This window comes from Parasteatoda tepidariorum, chromosome 3 (genome assembly GCF_043381705.1).
Source record: "Parasteatoda tepidariorum isolate YZ-2023 chromosome 3, CAS_Ptep_4.0, whole genome shotgun sequence".
Lineage (NCBI taxonomy): Eukaryota > Metazoa > Arthropoda > Arachnida > Araneae > Theridiidae > Parasteatoda > Parasteatoda tepidariorum.
The window spans coordinates 62,748,857-62,773,007 of NC_092206.1; the positions used below are offsets into that span (position 1 = coordinate 62,748,857).

Consider the following 24,151-nt stretch of genomic DNA (forward strand, 5'->3'; position numbering starts at 1 on the left):
TTAGACGTGTTGGAAAATATTTCACAAACTGAATTCGTGTAAATAGCGTAATTGTAACATAAAAGCTTTGAGTTGTGTATTTAAGGTGCTCTAAAACCTATTTTATCAGAAACTCTTCATAATGGTAACAAAAGATAAGTCATTTTTTTGCCTTGAAAATTATTCCTTTTTGGATAACATTATTGTAATTCGCTTAATCTGTTTTCTTTAGTATGATGTTTGAGATGCGTTGACGCGGGCTTGAGGTTGAGTGAAAACATTTATGGTATGCATACAAAACTTATGGACACATTAACCTAATAATAGCCTTTGGAGTTACGAGCAAGCCCACGCCTGTTAATCAACATAGATCAAATAACAACAACAAAAAAAGGCCGTCCCCGGGATATTTGTGGTATTTTCATCTTTCGCCTCAAGTGAGCCAAACTGCCTACCAAAGCGTCACCACAAGTAATCGAAAGAAAATGTTTTTCCGCGAATAACAGACTTTCTGTTACAAATCGGTCTTCAAATTATTATTATTAGGGGCTTCCGAACGTCGCATGCGGTGCCCGAATTTAGGATCACCTGATCAATTTTAATCAATCACCTTGTCAACTTCTGACGTTTGTCCCCAGTGAAACAAAGTTACATTTTTAATAACAGGGTACCGATTCGAGTACAACAGGGGAAGGAGGAAAGAATAATAATAGTAAAAAAAAACAAGAGAAACGAAGTATAAACTTATCAATGCAGCATACCTGCGCAATGGTGGCCTGATGTTAAATTCAACATTTCAAGTTTCACCCTCCCTGGATATACTACTTGCACAATATTTCCCGGGTCGCCAAGCTTTTTCGAGATGACGACGACGTCGTCAGTAATTAGACCAATTTGGCAGAAGTAAAAAGGCGAATAAAAAATGAGCTAAGCCCTGAACATTTCGTGGGAAAACATAGCATTCTTGGCTTGCCTAATATATCATGTGCGATTCGTTTCTACCTTTACATTCCGAGTAATTCCAATCTCTGCTTAATAATTCCATATGTTATTATTATTACAGTTTTTTCTTCTCTCTCCTTCTAGGTCGGATGGATTGGAAGCACCGCCTGGAGACAAAAACGTGGCGTTGAGGGGGAAAGCAAAGTAACAGGGGGGGAAGTCAACTCAAGTGAGTGAAAACAGCCCCTAGGGACTGAATCAAAGTTGTGCCACTAATTACCGACGTTTGCGCGCCAGCAAAAAAAAATTTTTTTTTTTAATTCTTTATTCCAAACCCTAGAAAGGGGCCTCAGTCCTGCTACAATCCACCAGGTTTGGACTTAAGGAAGAGCACCATTACACCTTGCTTTGAAGAAACATCTGGAAAAAAAAGATATCTCTTTTCGTATTTTCCCCCATCCTTTCCTGATTTCTTCTTTATTTGCCATCAACTTTCCCTAGATATCTCTCTCGTCAGAGTTATTTTATTTTCCTCATTCATTTTTACTTCTGTGCCCTTGGAAAATCCCTAACACAAAACGCCCATTCACATTTCTCACTGATGTATCTTCTTTGCATCTCGTCCATTCGTCCTCCAGTTACTGAGATAATTATTACTCTCTGTGTGTTGCATTGAACTTGACTTCTTTACACTGAAATGGAGACTCTGAAAATTCTTCGTCGGGGAAAGAATTTTTTAGGCATCGACAAAGAGAAGGAAAGCGATTTTAAAAAAAAGTTAAACGGCTTTCAATTCCATGATATTTGAAAATACTTTTAATTTTCTAATAAATTTAACTCAGCAATTTGAGTGGAGAATATTTTTTCATTTTAAAATCTATTTCATAAAATTAAAAGAAAAAAAAAACGCTATTTTTTTTGTAGCAACAAGGATTAATTTTAATAGACTGTAGAAGAATATCACATTTCGTTTTTGTTTAATGACCATTCAGAACTAAATTTATCAATTTTGAGAAACTAATGTGCTTTATTAGAGCTTGTCTGGATATTTTCATTTTGTTGAAACCTTCAGTAATTCTGTTTACATGTGTGAATTGTTAGGTGCTTACTTTGTTGCATACACAGAATCAAAACATATTTTACATAAAACGGACTCCAAACAAGAAAATAGGAAGAAATAAGTAAATAAAAAAACATCGCAAATACTGAATGACTGATAGTTTTTGGAGTTTCAGAATGACTGACACATCAGTGACTTAAAATGACAAATGTATATTTAAAGAAGAACTGCAGTATGGTTACTGAAAGAATTGAAACAATAATTTTATGAAATACAAAAGTGAACATATAGATGTTGAAATGAGAAAGTGGTCGAATTTTTAATTTAGTGTGCAAGTTTTGTCTGAAATGGTGACTATCTCAAGCCCTCCTCCCCAACTATCCACATCATCCATAATGGAGAATACCGGTGATATTGATGAAGGCATGGATGGACTTTTGGAGAAATTAAAACAGAACATGGTAAGTTGAAAATTATTCTAATAGCCTTTTTTTTTAAGATTCATCATAAAAAATAATTTGAAACAAAATTTGTGTGCTTTTAATGCTTACGAAATTTTACAGAAGTGCGCGTAACAACAAACTAATATCCATATCTTTTAATTATATGGTAATTTTATGATTTACAGATATTTATTTTTTGTAAAATGTATAAACTTCTTCGTAATTTTTTCTATATGCAAACAAGTGTGTTTAGTTTTGATAAAATATTTGTCAAAGGGGCAAGAAATAGCTAATTCTAATGTATCAAAAAATATCCTTTCTCTGTTCTGTATTTATATTAAAATTTAAATTAAATTAAAATAAAAAATAAAATTTTCCAAAAATAGTTTGAATGAATAGGTTTTGCGATTTACTCGCGATAGGAACTCGCAATTTACATTTGTAGCATATTTAATCAAAAGGAAGCTGATCCAATTATTTCTAAAATGTTTCATATTAATTGCGTAAAAAAGGAGTTTCAATCATATGCAAATTAATTTGAGTAAGAAGATAGAATTATTTTTGAAGTCAAGTAAAAATTCTTATGGATTTCTCTCACAAATATTCATTTTATTGAAAGAAATGATGCTTAGAGTTTTTGATAAAATTTTATAACACAATAAACACGCACTATTTCTAAAACTTTTGACACGAACGACACTATTTCGCTTTATCGAATTTTGTAAGAATATTTTCTGTTATAATAAAAAAAATTATTGTTTTTTTATCGAAACATTTTTTTTTCTTCATAATTATTGCAAAATGATCGAATGATGATGTCACACCCAAATGAAAGAATTTTATTGACTGAACTTCAAACTCTGCTTATGTGAACCAAATTTGTATCATTGAATCTGAATTTTCTTTGTTTTTCCCCCCTCCCACATTGTGAAATGCTGGGCAAAATTAAATTAAGATAATTTTTTTTAAAAATTGAAAATTATAGATCTAGGATAAAATATTATTGATTATAAAATTAATAAAAAGTAGAGGTATGAATGACTCCAAGAAAAAATTTGTGTCGTATTTCAGCAATTGGTGTAGAAAGATGTACGGTGTTATTTTTGTTTCCTGTAAAAATAAACTAACCAAATGAAGAGAAATAAATGTTTTATTTTTTATCAAAAATATTGGCCATTTTTTATGAAAAATGAGTAATAAATTTCCGAAAAATTTTGCTATATAATGCTGGACCATGTTAATTGGTCAAAAAAAAAAGTTTCCTCTTGAAATTCTTGAAATTCTTTTAGAGTGAGGTGTCTTACTTGAATCGAAGGTTTTTTTCCCTGCGTTGCATTCACTTGTACATAGACTTGTATATCAGAAACGTCAGTTTTTAAGGGACATTTTTCGTCAAAAAATAGGTTAGTTATGGAAATCTTTTTATTTATAATCGATCATAGATATAATAGATAAAATTCTAGGTAATGATAGAATAGAATAGAAACAGCACATTTTTGATTATTTTTCCAAATATTTCTGATTTTATACATTAAAATCAAATGAGTTATTATCCCTTGCCTGCTACTCTAAAATTTACTAGCAAGATAGTATTATCACTGATGTTTTTCACTAGTTTTTTGAAATAAACAAAAAAAGTAAAAGGTATTAAATATAGTTTATCTATTTCTGAACCTTAATAATTTTTGGGAGAATGGCCATCATTATGAGAAAAAAACTTTCATTTTTTCTCGTAAACATTTCTATTTTTGTTTGCATTTATAAACAAATAAAAGCTAATGTTTTTAAGAACATGGGAAAAATTTCCGGTGTTACATTTTCAGATTATTTCTTTATAAAAAGTTAGTGAGGTATATAAAAGGTATAGTACCCATATTTCATAAGAACTACTATCTTCTGGTCTTATTGGGAAATTCTTGTCATAATATTTCATTGTGTAAAACGTCAAACAGGCATGCCCTCTTAGTCTTTACTTGGTGGTCAAACATCGATTTCAAATACAAATTTCTACATACTGGAAAAATAAGTACATTTAAACAATATATTTGTGTACCAAATTTATTTAAAATATTTTATTTATTTAGTTTGAAGCAGTAAAATTAAAATTTCAAGCGAATATAAAATGAATTCAAGATACAGGTAATTCATAATAAATAGTGTATTCAAGATAAAATTAATAATAATTAAACAAAATAAAATAATAACAATCGAATGACTTTTCAACCATTGTTTTTTTTAAATGTAATAAAAACTTAGAACAATATTCTTTGAAAAGAACAATCATTATATTAGATGAAGATAAAATTTTCAGCATTGTTCCTTTGTAAGAATGAGGAGGGAAAATACTGAGATAGTATTCACTAATAATATTCACCAATACTTTATATTATTTTTATGCTGAGTCTGACGATAGTTAAAAAATCTTACTTTGTTTTCAAACTCAAGTCTAGATAAATAAACTACAACAAGCATATTTCAACATGTTTACTCTAACAATAAGTGTAAAATTATTTCATCTAAAAAATAATCAAAACCTGTAATAGTTCATTTATTTGCGACAGGGAAAATATGAAAGAAGTAAAATGTTTACAGCGGAACAATTTTTAATCTTCAAAAATACAGTTCATGTCAGAAATTAAAATCTAATAAAACTTGAAAACTATTATTTGGTTTTGTCATTGCTAACCGTGAATTCTTTCACGAAGAAAAAAAAATTCTGATGAAATTACCTTACTGTATCGTGATGACATTTCCGGTAAAAAAAATGGTAATAAAGAAGTAAATATGTAGTTATTTATACCATTTATTTGGTAATTTTTTCGTTCATATAGTAATCGTTTACCGGAAATTCTGGTTTTCGAAATTATAGTTCTTATTGCAACACATTTAGTAAATGCAAAAGGGAAAAATAAATTTTACCAAATAAATGGTTTATAATGCCGGGCTCTAAGATATCATGATAAAATTACCAAATCAAATAAAAATTACCAAACGATAATCATTATCAAAACGCTTTGGTAAAAATTAGCAAACTTTTTGGTGTTCACATAGAGTTAAAAACAGGGTAAATCTAATCATATTCTGGGAGCATTGATCATACTTTTTTCTCAGTGTTCGATGTTTATTGAGTAACAAATGAAATTTTTTTGTATAATCAAACGAATTCTTCAATTTCCAACTTTCTAATCTCTTTCTGGGTCTTTCTTTTCATTAAGGGATTTTCTACAAAAAGGACAAAAAACTTCTGATCAGTGCCAATGGGGAATTTTGAGTAGACCACTCTTGGTTATCTTTTTAACTGTGAGGGTCTGATTTTCACAACTCTTCTTGTTTTTGAACTTTTTTAAAGTTCTGACGTCTTGGACTTGGAAGTTCAAATGAAATTGTAGTATTCTATTATTATTGCCGAGTAGCGTTTATTCTATTGAGCTAAACTAGGAATCAGGAATCCAAAATACCTGACTTAAATGAGTATGTCATAAAATGTGGAAGGCAGTTTTTCCCCCAGAGCATCTTCAAGTTGGACATATTAGAGGAAAACTTTGTTTATAACCTTGTCTATAATGTGTTCTTTTTCGATGTCTGCACCTTATTTGAAGCTGGTGAGAAACACAAATATCTTTTCTTCTTAAAATATGTATTTGTATTAAGTAAAACAAGCTATTAAATATTGCTTAATAACTCCTTTATTGGTTTGATGGAATAAATAATAATTAAATTAATAATGTTGCAGATGAGAGTAATGTAGTTGCTTTAATCTAACCTCTTTGTCTTTTCAATTTATGTTTAAATGGTCACGCAAAATCTAAATCTCATAACACGAAATAAAATGGGGCCAAAATTACCGGACACTTTTAATATGTAGACAATTATAGACCTGTGAGAAACATCCGAGGTAAATTTTATTAAAATGCCAGGAGAATTTTTTTATTGAAATTACAATTCTCTAATTCAATTCTATATAAAAGAATTCTATATACTTAATATCTTACATTATTTCCTTCATTTTATTTTCTTCGTCTACACAGTGAGATAAAAAATTAAGTTTAAACCATATAGTAAATTTTAACTTTAACCGCAAAACAAAATTTCCACATTTTATATTTAAAATTAATTAATATTTTCTCACAGAATTCACGTTTAAAATAGATTTATTTCATTTTGAAATCTAACTAGATTCTCCCTGCCGTCATACTTAAAACAAGAAAGTCTTACATAGACATAATTATTAGATATTAGTTAACCGCCACGCAAATATTACGAGTACACAATTTTGAACGAAATACATGTTTAATAAATAATTTTTTCTTCGATGTCTCCTGCTCCGTGTTGTCCCAAGTGTATGTACTTATCCTATTATCTCTAGTTGAAGAAAACTTTTTTACCTAAAAATATCGTATTTTATGCAATATAATAAAATATTTTATTGCATTACTGAAAGTTAGAAGATTTCCAAAAGTCTCCATTTGTAATACCACTTTCAATATCTTATTTAAGTTTGTACTAAGTTTATTGAAAAGTATACTCTTTCCAAATCTAACCTTTAAATATTGTTTATAGCACGATATGTAATGTTCAGCCTTTTTAAAAGGATCTGCACAGTGAGAAAGAAAGTATGGTATTTACACGGAATATTTCTCACCTCTTCCAAATAATATTATTACAAGGTTTTTATACGTTTTTAAATTTTGATTTCCCTTTCAAATTAAGAGGCTTAAACTATAAGTGATGTTCCTGTATTATACAAACGTAATCGTATCGTATAAACGTTATACTCAATATTTTGTGATAAATATACCGTTTTACAGTTATTCAAGGCAATAAATAAGTTATATTTATTTTAATAATAAATTTTATGTTAATTTGTATCTAGGATTTAACATTTTGTTCTATTGAGAACTATCTCCTTGGTGAGAAACATTTAATGAGTTTTTATACTAATCCAAATTAAATAAGTTTAGAAAAAAAAACAAGCTTGTGAGTTAAGTTGCAATGGTAGCTGAGCAAAATATTTAAGTTAAAAGTGAATTGGAAATTAAATCCATGGAGCAAAATCTGTGTTAATACAATTAAAAAAATCATAATTGAATATTATTTAATTCTGATGAAACAATCTGTTAATCGACAATAAGCAAAAACTATTGCAAAGTAATTGTGGGAGTTGATAAGCGAAGCGAACAGGGGACGGAGCCTTAAAGGTTCCGAACGCAGTCCGTAAGCGCTAGACACTTCTAGAAAAGCTAGAACTTTCCAGAGATCAGTAAAAGTTTTCAGAAAAAATTTTAAAAATTAAATACACTTTGAAATTAAAATTTTCTTCCGAATATTCAGTTACGATTTCTAACCCTGAAATTTATTGTATTATATTAAAAGTAGTTATCAATATAGCTATTAAGTAAAAGAGTATTAGCCCATTTTAATCTGAAAAAAAAAACACTCCTACTTTCCTTGATAACCCACACAAAACCATTTTAACATTAGAAAAACTAAGGTGTTTTTTTTTTTATAAATTTTTTAAAATGCAAACTGTCATTTTTAATTTTTAACAAATAATTTATTAATTTAATTATTTGTTGTTTTTATTTACTTATTTATTTATTTTGAAGAGTATAAATTTAAAAGTTCAACAAGCCTTGATTTCGTTAAAACTCATCACTGGACTATTTCTTGTGAAATCGTATATTTTAAAATCAGCAGGATAACTCTGTAGCATTTTTCTTTTTAAATTTTTTATTGCATTCACTCGGATACAGCTCAGAAAAAAATATCAGCCTCAATTTCTCGAAACAGCTAATAAATTCTTCGACTAATTAATTCAAAGGCGTATTTTATATTTATTTAAAGATACTATTTTTTGTCGATGAAAAAAAAATCTGAAATTTATTTTTCGAGAAATTCAAGGTATTTAAACTTTATATTTCTCGAAAATCTTTATATTTCTAGTAATTTTCTTATAAAATTAAAATTACTTAATTAAATTTGAAACGTATTTATTTCTGTCTTAAATTTACTGATGATAGAACAGTGATAGATTTCAGGTTTCTTCATTATAGTTCGAAATCACTAAGTTTTTATACATCCCAACTCACATTTTAATAAACATTTGAATTTATTAAATATGCAAATTAATATTTAAAACTATAATATTTGCCTGCATTTTTGAATTTCATTGTGATATATTGAATTTCAATCAATATCAACGGATTAATGAAATTTTTTCTAAATAATTCTTAGCAATACATTCTTAAATGGAAATTTTTAGTAAATTAACTACATGATTCGATTATCACGATATACTCGAATTATGCCGAGTATACCTTAATATTAAACAAATTTAAGAAAAATATATTTTTCTTCAATTCCGGAGGCAATTATAATTTTTGTCTGTGTTTCGGCGAAATTTTTTAAAATTTTTTACATCACTTTGATTTCTAATTTTCATTCAACATTAGGATTACCCGAAACACTTTAATAATTCGTTTGATCTCTTTACTGTGCATTTTTAATCTATAGTGGTTCATCAGTTTTCAGGAAATTTGCACTGATGCATCTTAATTGCCATTTAAATAATTTTAGATTTAAAAATTTTGTTGCTTTTTTTAAAAAAAAATGCAAGTACGGTTAGCATTCCATTGTAAACTTTTTTTAGCCCATTACTTCTGTATCTTTTTCTTTTAACAGAACGAGTCGATGACAAGTAATCTCTTAAGATTAATGGATCCATGAGGATATATGTAGTTTTAAATCTCTTACTTCGTTAGAATGTAACTATAGTTCTCATTGTGAAAACATTAAGAAATAAGATTTGCTCACTGTAAAGGAAAAGAAACGGCTTAGAAATAATCAATCAATTTAAAAACTAGTAACTGTGTGCACTGAATCGTTTCCCAATCGCTGTTTTTTTTTTAATAAGGTGGCCAATTTTTTGTTGAAATAGCTTGGAATACAATTCTGAAATATTTGTTGTTTTGAATTAACTTTTTTAAATTTGACATTTTTAGCACATTTACTAGAGTTTAATGACTTGTTTTCTTGTTAAAGTTTTTGATTTAATCGTTATGTTTTTTTTTACAATAAGTTAAAAAAATCAATATGAAAACATTATACTATATGATGAAAAACATTTTCTTTAGAAAATATTGATTTTTTCGACGATTTAATATTTTTTTTCATTATCAAATGAGGGCAAAAAAAGTTAAAATTAAGGACTTGTTTTAAGCATGCATTTGCTTCGTTGCAAGCTTGATTTCTTGATATATAAAACTACATACCAAACAATAATGTGAAATACACAAACAAAATTATTTACTAAATATATTGAAAGTACAAAATATGTGGGTAATAAGTCGAAATTATATGTGTTATGAAACTAAATGAAATGAGTGTTTAATTAAAAATTCTAAAAATTAGAAACCAAATAAAATGAAAGACAAGTTTTTGTTATGCATTACAAAAAATGTCAAGCAATTTTATTTTTTGCATTATTTTTATCTCGTTTTAATTATTATTCCTTTTATGTACTGCCTAAAGATATTCTAACAATCTATGATTAATTATTTTTCTATAAATAGCATTTTAATACATAGTTTAATTCTGTTTTGAAATGTAAGTTTGATAATATTTTATTTTCAAATCTATCCAACTGAAAAATTTTCATCTATTCAAATATAAAATGAAGGTTTTAAGCACATGCTTGGAAAACCTAAAAATGATCAGAAGCACAACAGATTAGAATCGATGTTACATGTATGAATTACATATACTGAATGCTGTTGATACAAGTATCAACTACTATTTATAAATATTTACGCTTGTCCCAAATACATGTGGTCCAAGATACAATACTTTCGTCTATTGTATTATATTTAACACAATATTTTAATTCCTGATTTGTATCCCGTTCCATTTTATTTCTGTTATAACTTAATTCTCTTGATTTGCGAGCCGCCAGTAATCCATATTTCAATAAAGAATAGTGATCTCTCATAAAAAAAATTTTTTTGAATTGTTGATATTGAAAAAAATAATTTTATAGCGCTTAAAAACCTGGCTGTGTTTTAATTTAAAAAAATTATGTCCATGAACGTCTACAACGGTTTTTTTTAAAAAATTTAATATATTTATTGCAAATATTACCTTGATTTGAGATTTATTGTATCAACAACTCTAGTATATTCATTAAGTAAAATAGCTTCTCATTCAATTATTACTCATTTACGAACAATTGTTGTGAATTACACAAAAGTTAATGACATTTTCCTTTATTTTAATAAAAATATATATTATTTTAAAGAGAGTGAAGGAGCTATTTCTTTTTTTCATAAAATTCTAATAATAGGTGAATTTTTGGAAACGTTTTCTAATTTTTAATCTATGTTTTTGAATACAAATAAAAAGTGTCAATGTACTTCTTACGCAACAAATTATTCTTAACAAACATTAATGCTTAAATTTTAAACATTAATGTTTATATATTTCCTTCGAAGAATGCATGTACACAGTTTTCCTACATTTAAAAGCAGTAATAAGTACATTGTCAAAATACCTTCTATTAGATATATTCAAGTCGATTCTTCGATTCTTTTTATTTCGTTCATAAAACTACAACTTGTAATTATACGTTGTTTATTTTGAAACAAATATTGAAAAATTGGGTCGTCATTATTTTGGAGCACCTTATCCTCGCGGTAAAATGTATATAAGAAAATAAATAGCTTTTGGTCAGATATAGAAGAAATGAAATCCACCAATATAATCAAAATTCTTGGATTGCATTTCTTGAATTTAAGTGGCCGCATACGATAAAAGAATCCAATTAAGAGTTAATTGGTGTGATATTTTTTTTTCTGTCCCTCTACAGAATTCCATTCGTGTTGTAAGTGAGGAAAAATTTCGGTAGCCGAACTTCAAATACTCACGCTTACCCTGCAGCATATCGAAAAGTCATTCGAATTCCCGAGCCGTTTACGTTACAAATGACATCACATTTTTCATCGAACACAGCCACAAAAACAGATATCCAGAGCCAAATGATTTAAGAAAGAAAAAAAAAAATTCTATACCTCAGTCCAGAGAAAAAGAATGAACAAGAATTAAAAAAAAATTTCTTCCACCCGCCAAGTCGTGAGTTCGAGTGGATTTTTATTTTTATTTTATGTTGTTATTTATTTTCTTTTTTAATGTCAGTGCTTTTATTTTCTAAAGCTGGAGTGCGTGTGGAATACCTGGCGTGCTTTTCCTTCACATTGGAACTTCAGCTAGGCCTAATTGCAGAATGCCTGAAGGCCTTTTACCTGCATTCTTGAGCTACGCGGCTGGATTGGTTTTTTTTCACACCTCTTTTAAGGATGGTCAGGAGTATAGCTCGTATGAAAAACGTTTTTCACAATCCTCTTCAGTTTACGCAAGGCGCCGGCAGTGTAGTTTAGAATGTTTTGTGATTTTCCTCAGTTGTTGTTTTAAGTGGATTTGTTTCTTTTACATTGCTCAGATATTATGGATATAGCTAGATAACGAGTATGAGAACTAATTTATGGACTGAAATTCGAAGTAAGCAATTAATTCAGTTTAATGAGGTTTCGTTATAAATCTCCTCTATTCAATTATCATTAATTTATGTATGTTTTGAAATGCTTTGAATCTTATGAGACTTTCTAACATCATCACAGAAGACATGTTAAATATTTGCATTAAAAAGCATTTGAAAAATGTATGAATTAACAAAGTTACAAAACTTGAGTTTTATTTTTTTTTATCTACATATACGCCTATATTTTATAAATATTTATTAATTCATTTATTTTTACCACAATAAGTTAAGAGTGATAATTTTTTTATTACTTGAATATTTATTGGAAGTTTAGAAATATAGTTAGCAACGTGAATAATTTTGACGCAGAAACTATTAATAATACATTTAGTTTTCATTAAGGTTCTACTTTATGTTCCAATATTCATGTAATTTGACTGAATCTTATTTTTGATTTTAGAAAATTTTTATGAAATGCAATTATTACTGTCGAGTGTATAAAAATGAATTGGGGCTTCATTTTTGATAACTTATGGAAGAATCTCAGAAAAGAAAAATAATTTTGAGTAATTGTTCACAATTTCATATATTTTTTATATTTTATAATTGTTCACGCAACTTTATTTAGTTTTGTTTTATGTAATTCAGAGAGAATGATTGAACTAATTATTCATTTAGTGCTTAATTAATCATTACATGTTGGTGTGATATTACTATTGTATAAATGTTTTAATCTCGGAATAATATCCATGCATAGTTGAGCAAAATTTTTATAAAATAATTGAGGATAAATAGTTGCTGTTTGAAATTTATTCTTAATTATATTAATTAATATTCAATTGCTTAACATAAATTTTTAAAAAATGGATAAAAACCAGAATTATTGAGAGTGAAATGTCCTATAGTTGTTATTTAAATTATATATTACGAAGTTTAAATTTTTTAGACTTTAGAATGTTAGTTAGTATTAAAATTTGTTGTTAAATTAAGACAAATTAAATCTGATAATTTTTTTAAAAAAAGATTGTATAAAAAGCTGTTGTTTTTAAAACGCTTAATTTTATTACAATAAAAAAAAACTAAATTTTTTCAGAATTGCTAATATTAAGGCCGTTGTATGGATAGAATGAGAATTGAAATAGATAAAGAAAGAAAGAAAGAAATTATAATTTGCATTCCAAAATTAAAATCATTTTTTGATTCAAAACGTTAAAAACAATTTTTCATCTATTTGTATAGCTTTTTTATTTATTATTTTATTGTTTCTTAGAATTTTAAGTAAATGTGAAATAACTTTTTAAAATACGTTGTTTAGCGTGCCGTTAATAATAATTTATAATAACTTGTTCTTTTATTTTCCTTCTTNAAAAAAAAAACTTTGCCGAAACTGCTTTAAAGTCAGAAGATGATTTGCTTGATAAATAAATTTTTATCTATAAAAGTCAAAATTAAATACCTTCCAGATATTTAACTACAAATAGAATACTAAGTTTTAATTTAAAATTCAGTTACTTACAGAATTAGGATTAAATTATATATTTCACATACAAGTGGTTTTGCTTTTATATATTTTTTAAGTTTTTAAATTGAGTATTAGTAAATGAAAAAAAAAATATACGGAAAAGTATTTTCAAAGTAAGATTAAACCCGTTTTCAACGTAGAAACTTTTTCCCCCGATTTCTTTTAATGCCTCATCATACATGGGAAAAAAAGCATTTTTTATGGAACCCTTTGAACTTTCACAATCTTGTTTACAATTCAGAAATATTCTACTTTTATGACAGCTTTTTTTTCTTCCGTTTTTATGTATTTTTATAAATCAAATCTCAAATTCTTTTGCTAAATATTTTCAAATAGATTCTTATAAGCCAAGTAAGGATAAAATAACTATTTTAAATCTTTTTTTTTTTTTTTTTTTTTTTTTTTTTTTTTTTTTTAGTTGATAATAAATTTACCATAATATCCCAAAAAAGAGTTTTTTGAACTGCAATCATCGTACCTTTTCGTTATTTAAAAGCCTTAACATGATGCTCTCTCGATAAAAATTAGCTCTGAAAACTGGAGAATATTTCGAACTGTTGTATGTTGAAACTTGAAGCAGACAAAAACAATTACCGACAAATTAAGTTTCATTAAAATATAGATTATAATATAGATACCATGCTCGCAGAGGAAGAGATGAAGCTGTGCGGCCAACACGTACGATGTTTTAAACAATATAACTTTGAATAAAACACTAAGTTTTGTTAAATAGTAAAATTCTTGTTAAACTGAAACGAAATTATAACTTTTTTGTGATCAAATTATGTTTTAGTACAAATGTCTTAGACAAAATCAAATTTTGGATTTAAAAATGTCTGAATAAAATAAAAAATTTTGGTAGAATTCTTTTAGCTTTGAATTGCATATTACTAAGGAAAAATACATTAAAATAAAACCTTCAAAGTGTGATTAAACCAGTTTACTTAAAAAATAAATAAATGAAAGTTCTCCCAGTTATCCTTTAACACTCTGTCATACAGGAAAAAATCGTATTTACAATGGAGCCATTTTGACTTATGTAATCTTGTTTACGACTTAGAAATATTTTATTTGAAGGCCATATTTTTTTCAAGTTTCTTTTTAAAAACAACGCTTATTAATAATCGATATAATAAAATAACAAATTCTTTTGCCTATTACTGTTTCTGAATCTATTTTTTACTCGCCAACTCATGTGACAAGAATTAAGTATCATCTGTTCAATTTTAATATGTATCGAACAACTTAAAAAACAACTTTTGATTTAATGATCTGATTAGCTTATTCTACAATGTAATCTTAATGGTTCGAAGCCCTAACCTTAAATATGATAATTAATTAGTGCAGACAATATTTTAAGTAACGACTTTTACCCCTAGAACTTTCTTTATATCTCATATTTTATTTAAATATTAAAAATAAACATAACTTAAAATGATAAAATGAACGCTTTTTCAGTAAGTGTTCACACAAAAAATAAAAATCTTAACAAATTCACATAAAAAGTGGATTTAAATTTTAAAATATATTATTATGTTTCATTTACATAAAAAAATTGTTGTTTTGTTTTCTTTTTTTAAGAAAAAGAAAACCGGATCGAAATCGCTCAATTTAAATAATTAATGCTAACGAATGGAATACAAGTGTTTAAATCTTTTCAAAATTATTAAGCTGATAGAAGTTTTTAATTCTCACTCTTATTAGAAAAGTAATTGGTAATTAATTTAAATTTCCTTTTTTGTCTGAATATTTATTATCAATTATTTCCTATCTCCACTATAAATGCATAAATTTGTTTTACTTATTTAGAGAAGTATCTCTTCATGAACATTCCTCACAACAGTATTATCAACGAGATTTAGTCAGTTTAAGTTCTATTGTAAATTCAAAACACCAAATTATGAATTTTACGATAATATATTTTAAACTGACTAAATTTAACTTTGTTTATCAGGTATATTAATTAAAGCAACTGTCAAAGGAACGGTGATTTTGTTTTCCGATCTAAAGGAATATATAGCATATAATAATCAAAACCAAAATAATTCTATGAAATATCATAAAAGTTCTTTTTGTTAACAAATTATCCTTGGTGCCATTTTTCGTGTAAAAATGACTTCGCACTCTTTTAATTACAGTTGCGTAATATTACTTAATGGTCCCTCATACCCTCTTTTTTTATATATACCCTCAGGGGGTATTAAAGGGACAAGATATCAAAGCTATTTTCTTGGAAGGGGTGACGATACTATTTTAAAGCATTAGACAATTTCGGGGAATAATATTTTAATTACGTTTTTTGGTGTTTCATAAACTGGACAATAGTTAAGGGAGATATTTTTCAATGATTTAAGAAAGCCAGGACGAAATCTTAAAATCTGTAGAGATCATTTTACCAGTTAATTTATGATACCTTCAACTCACAACCACATGATCATGCAATAATAAGTAAGAAAAGTCAATTTATAATTATGGGTTTGATTGAACTGGAAATGAGTTTTTTAAGAAAATGGGTACTCATATGCATCGAAGATATAATGAAAATTACAGGTATATTTTTTTTTCGTTATACTTTCAAGTTATACATCTTCATAATCATAAAAAAAAACAGGAAAACCACATTTGTAACCAGTTATTCAGTTGGACAGGAAAAAGAAGCACATATTAACTCCATATGGAGGCTACAAAAAGAAAAATGTGAGCTCCATTAAATATTCATCTCCTTTTAAACCATATAATAAAATTGATTCACGATAACTTACACTCCTATTTCCGAAATACCCCATACATCATGGGCATTCCACTCCAATTGCCCTGAAAAAAGTATCGCCCTGAAAATAATATCGAAAATTTAACGCCGTTTCAGATTATTAGTTTTCCACTATCAACTTAAACGATCCAACTAAACATTTCAAAACATTTTATGAGTTTTTGTTGTCTTCTGAAATGTATAGGGGTGAAAAAATCCCTCCAAAGTTTTGGGAAGAAGGGGGTGCGATTGCAGTACATGCAATACGTTATAATATTTCATTTTTATATAATTTAGTTGTAATCTCGTTAAACAAAACAGTTTTTAAATATTTAAAGTGTACTTTATGTAAAATTATTATTTACTTTCACTAATTATTGGTTATTTACTTTTTCAAATTAGAAAAAAAGTTTCCTTTTACAAGATTTTTTTTTTTTTTAAAGCAGTGTAGTAAGTTTCCTGTACAAAATAAGAGGGAAAAAAAACCCAATAAAAATGCCATTTTTGGAAGTTGTTTATTTGAAATTTAGAAAAATCTTTTTAATTTATTTAAAGCTCAAATTTCATTTAAATATTTTATCGGATGAAACTAACAAAAACTTAGAAAAACACGTAAACAGTTTGTAATTGTTTGTTAAGTTTAAAAAAATGATTTTGGGGATAATTATATTCTACATTATGTACTTATTTTTATTCTTGTTGATATCACTAGTTAATTTTCTAAATCAATCCATTTATAATTTTAGTTATAAGGTTTGTAAATTTTTTTTATCTTAATTAAGTTAACTCAAATACAATTTGTATTCATTTGTAAAATAATCAATTATTGCAGCACCTAAACATTTTCTTTTATTGATTACTTCGAAAAACCATATGATATTGACTTGTTATTTTGGCTATGATGAATTCATCATATTTTATATTTTAGAGATGAGTAAATATTAGCGAACAATTTAATATTTTAAATAATTAAAGTAAATCTCATTTCATTAATTGAATGAAACTTATAATTATAATAACCTTCATTGATTAGGAAAAGTAAATAAATACACTGCGCTCTTTGCATCGTTGCAAAGTATTGGATCATTAATCATTTGAGTTGAAGCAACTTTTACTTTCACCATTTTTATTTTAGTTTTGTTATGTTTTGTATTCTTGCTGTGCTCGTTTCTCTTGTTTTACTTGTTTTTGACCTGCTCGAAAAAATAAACAAACTTAAAAGCGAAGGACACTTTTTTTAAATTCCGCACTGCATATTTTTGAATATCTCGAATTCTCTGAATAACTCTCTATTCTTTTAATGTTACTTTGTTACTAACCTATTACCTGTCATTGTTGGTCTCAAAACTTTTAGAAATTTAAACTTTAATCTATCATTTAAAGAGAAAGGAGAAAATATATCACTAAACTATCAGATGACTTTTCAACGAAAATTATTAAAATGGCATTTCAAAGAAATATTTCTTATCTAAATTTCGGAGCACTTGAAATAAAAAAATAAGTTAACAATAACGTTTAAGGCAAATGTGCCTTGTAATGTCATATCAGTCAGAATTTTTATGCAAGATAAATTGAATTGATACTTAACATGGAGGTTTTGTTTCCAAAATAAATATCTAAATTGATAAATAATAATTTTATGAACCAATCTCAAATTACAGTTTAATAGCAAATTATGGTTTATTTTGTAAAACAATAAAAACAATTTTTAGAATTATGCCTATTTAGAGTGTTCTAATAATTTTTATCTTTCGAATTTTTATCAAAATAGTTTACTCATTAGAGGCAGTAAAAAAGTGGGGGGAAAGGTATCGGAATTTGAAGAATCACTACTCAAGAAGCCGAAAATAAAAACATCAAGACTAGTTTGAATTCCGAAAGGAATGTGGGGGGTGCTTTAATCCTCACCCTTCAACTCCTTTCTATTTCATTCCGTAGTCAAATATATATATATATATATATGAAAGAGAAANATTAATACAGTATTAGAAAGCAGTCCTTCTAGCGGATATGATCGTGTGAGCTGATGAAGAAATTATGTTTTTTCGTCGGATTTTTATTGAATTTTTCTTAAATATTTTTCTCTTTCATATATATATATATATATATTTGACTACGGAATGAAATAGAAAGGAGTTGAAGGGTGAGGATTAAAGCACCCCCCACATTCCTTTCGGAATTCAAACTAGTCTTGATGTTTTTATTTTCGGCTTCTTGAGTAGTGATTCTTCAAATTCCGATACCTTTCCCCCCACTTTTTTACTGCCTCTAATGAGTAAACTATTTTGATAAAAATTTACTTTCATACAAAATATATATACTTGCATATTTACTTTCATACAAAATATATATACTTGTATATTTACTTTCATTGAAAATGAATTTATAGATATCCAACAAATTCTTTTTCATATAGAAAATTGCCCTTACTTTTATTCTGAAACATAAATCTTTTGCTATCTTAAAGTTTGTCAAAGTATAAATGTATTGCTATACTTATTCATTACTTTAGGATTTTGTACGGATTAGGTATGAAAATTTTTTTCTTTTTATACCAATTCTAGTTTGGACATAAAAGCTATAACATGAATAAGATATTAAAGTTTAGTGCGAATGCTCCTAGGAAATATATTTCCTCGAATAATTATTAAGTTTAAAGAAAATTCAATGTCTTTATGTTTATGAATAAATAAATAACAAGCATAAGGTATTAAAGTTTAGTGCAAATACGTCTAGAAACATATTTCTTTGAATAATTATGCAGTTTAATCAAAACTCAATGTATTTATGTTTATGAATAGATAACATGCATAAAATATTAAAGCTTAGTGCAAATACATCTAGAAATATGTTTCCTTAAATATTTATACAGTTTAATCAAAACTCAATGTGTTTTTGTTTATGAAAAGATAACATGCATAAAATATTAAAGTTTACTGCAAATACGTCTAGAAATATATCTCCTCGAATAATTATATAGTTTAATCAAAATTCAAAGTTTTTATATTTATAAATCGATAACATATCTCGGTTAACATGTACTGGCTTAAAAATATGGAAAGGGGTTTTTGGATTAAAAATTGAAAAAGCAATACTAAATAATATTTTGCTTAATTGTTTGGGATATCAAAATTATTTACGAAAACGTTATGTGCACGATATCACATGGGAGAAAGGGGGTCCAAAATTATTGAAAAATGTATAACGAAATCAATAATTAATTTCATAATAGCAAGATCATACAGCTTGGTAGAACTAAAACTTAAAAATTGAACTGTAAATTTGAAAACTAAAAAAATTTCTCGCTATAGTTTTTGAAGAAAAGGCTCTTTTCTAAAGTTAAATTTACCAATGCAGCCGTCAGAATGCCTAAAGGGATGATGCAACTATTTTAAATTTTTGTCTTTGCTCATTTGAAAAGAAAAAAAAACATCACATATCCTTGAAATTTAATAATATCGTTTACAGCGTTAAAACTGTAGGTTGAGTTCTATTTTAAAGAAAATTATAAAATAGATAAGCATTAAAAGTCAAGTGATAGTTTTTTTTTCAGGAAGAGACCTATCTCAATTGTATCCAACTATTCTGATAACAGAATCAAATGATATAATTATTTAGTGCTGTATTAAGTGCTCGTTTAATGAAATATGATAATGAGACGTATATTTTAAGTGTTTTACATCATTAGCACACATTTTAATGATTATCTAATGGAATTCACGTGTCTTATCTGTGAACTCTGTAACTGATTTCGAACTGCACACATAAGGTTGTTTTTTTTTTGTATAGGTTGCTTAAAATTATCTCAAACTTCGGTTTCTGTTTTGATTTCATAATTATTGTAAAAAATTCATTAAAATATCTACTGATAATGTAATGAAAGCTAATTAACTCATACAGTACGAGTCTCCTACACTGTAAAAAAATTCTAGACCAAATTAAGTACTTGCACATTTTAGGTGCCTCATCTGTAAAATCTTTTTTGTTACCGTAAAGTATTTTACCGTTTTTTTTTACTGTAATATTTATTTCATTCGAGTGATTCAACAAATTTTACTGTAATTATTACTGTATAATTTACAGAATATCAGATTTTTTTGTTCCGTAGCATGTTCCGGTAAAATAGATTTTACAGTCGAAAGTACCGGCACCCTGAGTGCCATTACTTTTTACCGTGATCTTTTACAGTGTAAAACATTTCGAGAAGCTCCCGTTTTTTAATTCTACTTTATAATTCCTTATTTTAGATTTTTTCAAAAAAATTTGATTCTTTTTACTTATTAAAGAACCCGATCCTTTTAAAACTTCTTTTAAAGAATAGTGAAGCAAATAATCTAAAGCATCAAAAATACATTTAATGGAATATTTTTCTTATGTTACATTCAAACGTTGTTTTGTTGCTAGAAAAAATTTCTAATTTTTCACAAATATTCTGTAGAATTATCAAAAAAAACTTTTTAAAACTCAAAACGAATTTAAAAGTGCAGATTTATCCTTCACTGATTTCGTAACATCGAAATAACATTTTATAACAACGTAGATTTACAGATTACTTACAAATGTACTAGTACAACACATTATCTGTAAACTGTTACAAAGTATAATTGTTTAAAATGATTGTACATAATTCAAAATTTTTCAGAATAATAAATATGTAAGAAATAGACATTTTTCATCACATTAAAAGTACAATGAAGAAACGGTGAGCACTCTCAGTGGTGTCCAGCATAGAGAAACTAGTACTGTAGAAAGCTCCCGGTACTATAGAAAACAGTTAAATTACTCGTTAGGTAAAATAACTTAAATATGTGCTTTATTCCAAACAGTTTTATGTGTAAAAACAGTAGAACAAGAATAGTTTTTTATACAAACTGTCCAGGAATAAAAAATTTCATCGAAAAAATCTTTCAAGATGAACGATTTATTAAAAGTATTTTAAATCTTTGATAACAGTTTACTAGTTCATGAAAAAGGATTATCGCATTAGATAAATAAATTTTCTCAAAGTAGATACTAGATAATTTAGTCATTTGTCTGCATTGGCATAAAAATATTATATAGCAAAGTAGAATACTTGGTTTTGTCAAGCTATCAAACAGGCACATTTTATTGTAAAAACTGCATCGTTTCAAATTTTACCTAGAAAACCATTTTTTGTTTTTGTATGTTTAACAGTAGGTCGCAGATCATTCCATAGTGACTAACGTAACATTTATAGACTTTTTGACATACTTATTTATTTAAATATGAACAGAGAAAAATAATTTCATCCCATTTTTGAGTATGTATGCTTACTAACAATGATTTATTCAACTGATGCAAAAACGTGCTATTTTTTAACAGTTATTGATGCTTGAAGAATAGTTAATTCTTCAAAATTAGTATTATGATTATTTATTCAAACGTTATTTTTAACAGAATAAAGATTGAATTTTTTATTTCAAAAATCAAAATATCGAGAAATTTAAACAAAATTCTGATTAGCTTTCGCAATTTTAACTTTTTAAAAAAAATTAGTGAGAGCAAAGACATACTTAGTGGACAATGTTTAGCAATAAAGTTTTTTTTACCCACAATATTGATGTGAAATGGATGGATTCTTAGTAAGTCTAAGGACCCACACAGAATAACATTTGAACCAACAAATGAAAAAACACTTTTGATGGGCCAGTGAAATCATGACCATTTTCAAAAAAAGAGTTTTATTCTGCAAATTTTGCATCGATAATTTAGACTTTTCTTCGCTTAGTTTCTGTTTACTTCTTAATCGTCACTCCAAAGCAATTAACGGAAGTAGTTCCGATATTTGTATTTCAAAAAATGTATATAATGAGTGAAATTGTATTTGTCATATAAAATACAATTAAAATTAACAAATGGATTAGTCACAATCAAGTTTGTTACGTTATTTTCACGTAAATCTTATAATAAAAAAACTATTTTCCTATGTATATGTCAGTTAGCTATCAAAGAAAAAATGTCGGCAAAAACCCTTTAACATTCAGCTAGATGAGAAAATAATTATTTACCGATTTATATGTTAGATAATATAAAAAAGGAAAGAAAAATATCGGCAAAAATCCTTACAAACATTCTATCTTGAGTTTTTCAATAGAAAACATAGCATTTTTGGGACGATCATAACATCGAATTTTATGATCATATATTTACATAATTTTATGAATTTATTCTAAATGACTTAAAAAGTACTACATTCAAGGCCTACTTTTCCAAGAAAAAATGTTTCCAAACGATTGTTTAGCAGTATTCATCTAAAATAACAAAATTATTTGTATAATGTATCTCACCCGATTTAAGGCTTTTCTTACATTGATGTGCTTTTCTCCTCAAAACATGAGAAATAAATGATATGTACCAAAATCAGATACTTGTAAAATAATGTATGGCGAAAAAAAATGTCACAAATAGAATACGGTTATTGTTTAAATTTTTTTAAAAAATTACATTTCTATGGTTAAATTTACATTAAATAGAAAGCAATAAGTAAGTCCTAGAAATTGATGGCATTTGTTCCTTTTAGCATTTTTGGCTAAATTTCTGCATTTCATTTTCAATTTTGAGCATTTTTTAAGGTCCTTAAATCAATATGCTAACCTTAAAGCAATATGTTAATATCATAAAGCTTTTAGATTTTAAGGTATTTTTTATTTAGAATATTTTGTAAACATTTAGACGTTTTTTTAACATTTTAAAATTATTTGTCTCTCCCTAAGTCATTTTTATTAGAATTTTCTTTAAATTTTTACTTTTAAAATATTATTAATACACAATACAATATTTTTGTTGTTTTATTTTTTTTTAAAAAGAAATAAATCATTTGAAAATAAAAAGAAAATAATGATTTACTTGTTAAATATTAATTTATTAAATGTTATTTCTTGAATAAGCGAGAGGGCTGCTTTATGCAGAGTTTTTCTTCTTGAAACCTTTTACTCTATCAAGTTTACGAATTTTTAGCCAGAGGCCTGCACGAGTCTTAGCTGATGATCTTCAGTCACGGTTCAAAAAGTTCAGAACACGAGATGAGATGCGAACTTGATGATTAAAAAAACACTGCCGAAAAAAAAAGAGAATAAAATAATAATAATAATAAAGGCCTAGTGCGAATTTCAGAAAATCACGATCTTCTAACTAAGGAATGTTGCTACATATTTCATTACTAGCAGCAGCATGTAGAATGTTACTTTAAAATTCTAATCATAATTAGTTTATGAATTCGTTACATATTAAAAACCACTACTTTAATTTCTGTTTGATTAATATCTATGTTACACTATCTATATTATGTTGTGTTGGAGTAACTTTCATTTGATAAATTGCAAAGTCTATTTTTAATTTTATCTTATGAATTTACTTGATCTTATCAATTATGAATTAGTTAAATATTGAAAACTATTGATTTTCTATTTGATAATTGAAATTGATGTAAAAATTGCTCAGAAAGCAAAAAAGACTCTTATGGACACCAGGTACAGAGTATCAGTTAAATTTTGAAAAATTTGGCATCTTAATTGTGAAACAGTTCTCTGATGAATGAAAGTTTGGTTTTCGAATTTTATTGATATTAATGTTTAGTTTTAAATGAAAATAATACTTTCTTTTCATTTGCTGTTTTCTCGAAACGCAAAATCTTACTCTTTCGTTACGCTTTTTTAAAAAACTAATTTGTCCATTAAAAATTTTTTTTATAGTAGGTTAAGTATGTTTAAAAATCCACAGTGTGGAACTAATATTTTGTAAAACAAACAATTTTAGCTACTGAAAAATATTAGAAAATGTCATGGCTGATTTTGACACTAACATTAAACCACCAAATATTTTTTTAAATTTTTTGCTATGTCTGCTTTAAAAAAAACAGACAATTCACTTTCAAACAAACCTAAAATAAATAATTAAGTTTCAAAAT

At 26.7% G+C, this 24,151-nt stretch overlaps 1 protein-coding gene across 2 annotated transcripts in view; it reads left to right on the forward strand.

The window, feature by feature from the left end:
- The window catches only part of LOC107439611 (pneumococcal serine-rich repeat protein), a 92,486-nt gene that overhangs the window by 31,022 nt on the left and 37,313 nt on the right, over nucleotides 1–24,151 (forward strand). The window contains exon 2 of one of the 2 annotated variants that reach the window (XM_016052272.4): nucleotides 1,066–2,442. In XM_016052272.4, the coding sequence (XP_015907758.2) occupies nucleotides 2,329–2,442 (114 nt within the window). In that variant the 5' untranslated portion in view covers nucleotides 1,066–2,328. Of the gene's footprint in view, nucleotides 1–1,065; nucleotides 2,443–11,756; nucleotides 11,974–24,151 lie in introns of those variants that run through there. The other variant, XM_016052280.3, reaches the window with a different exon arrangement.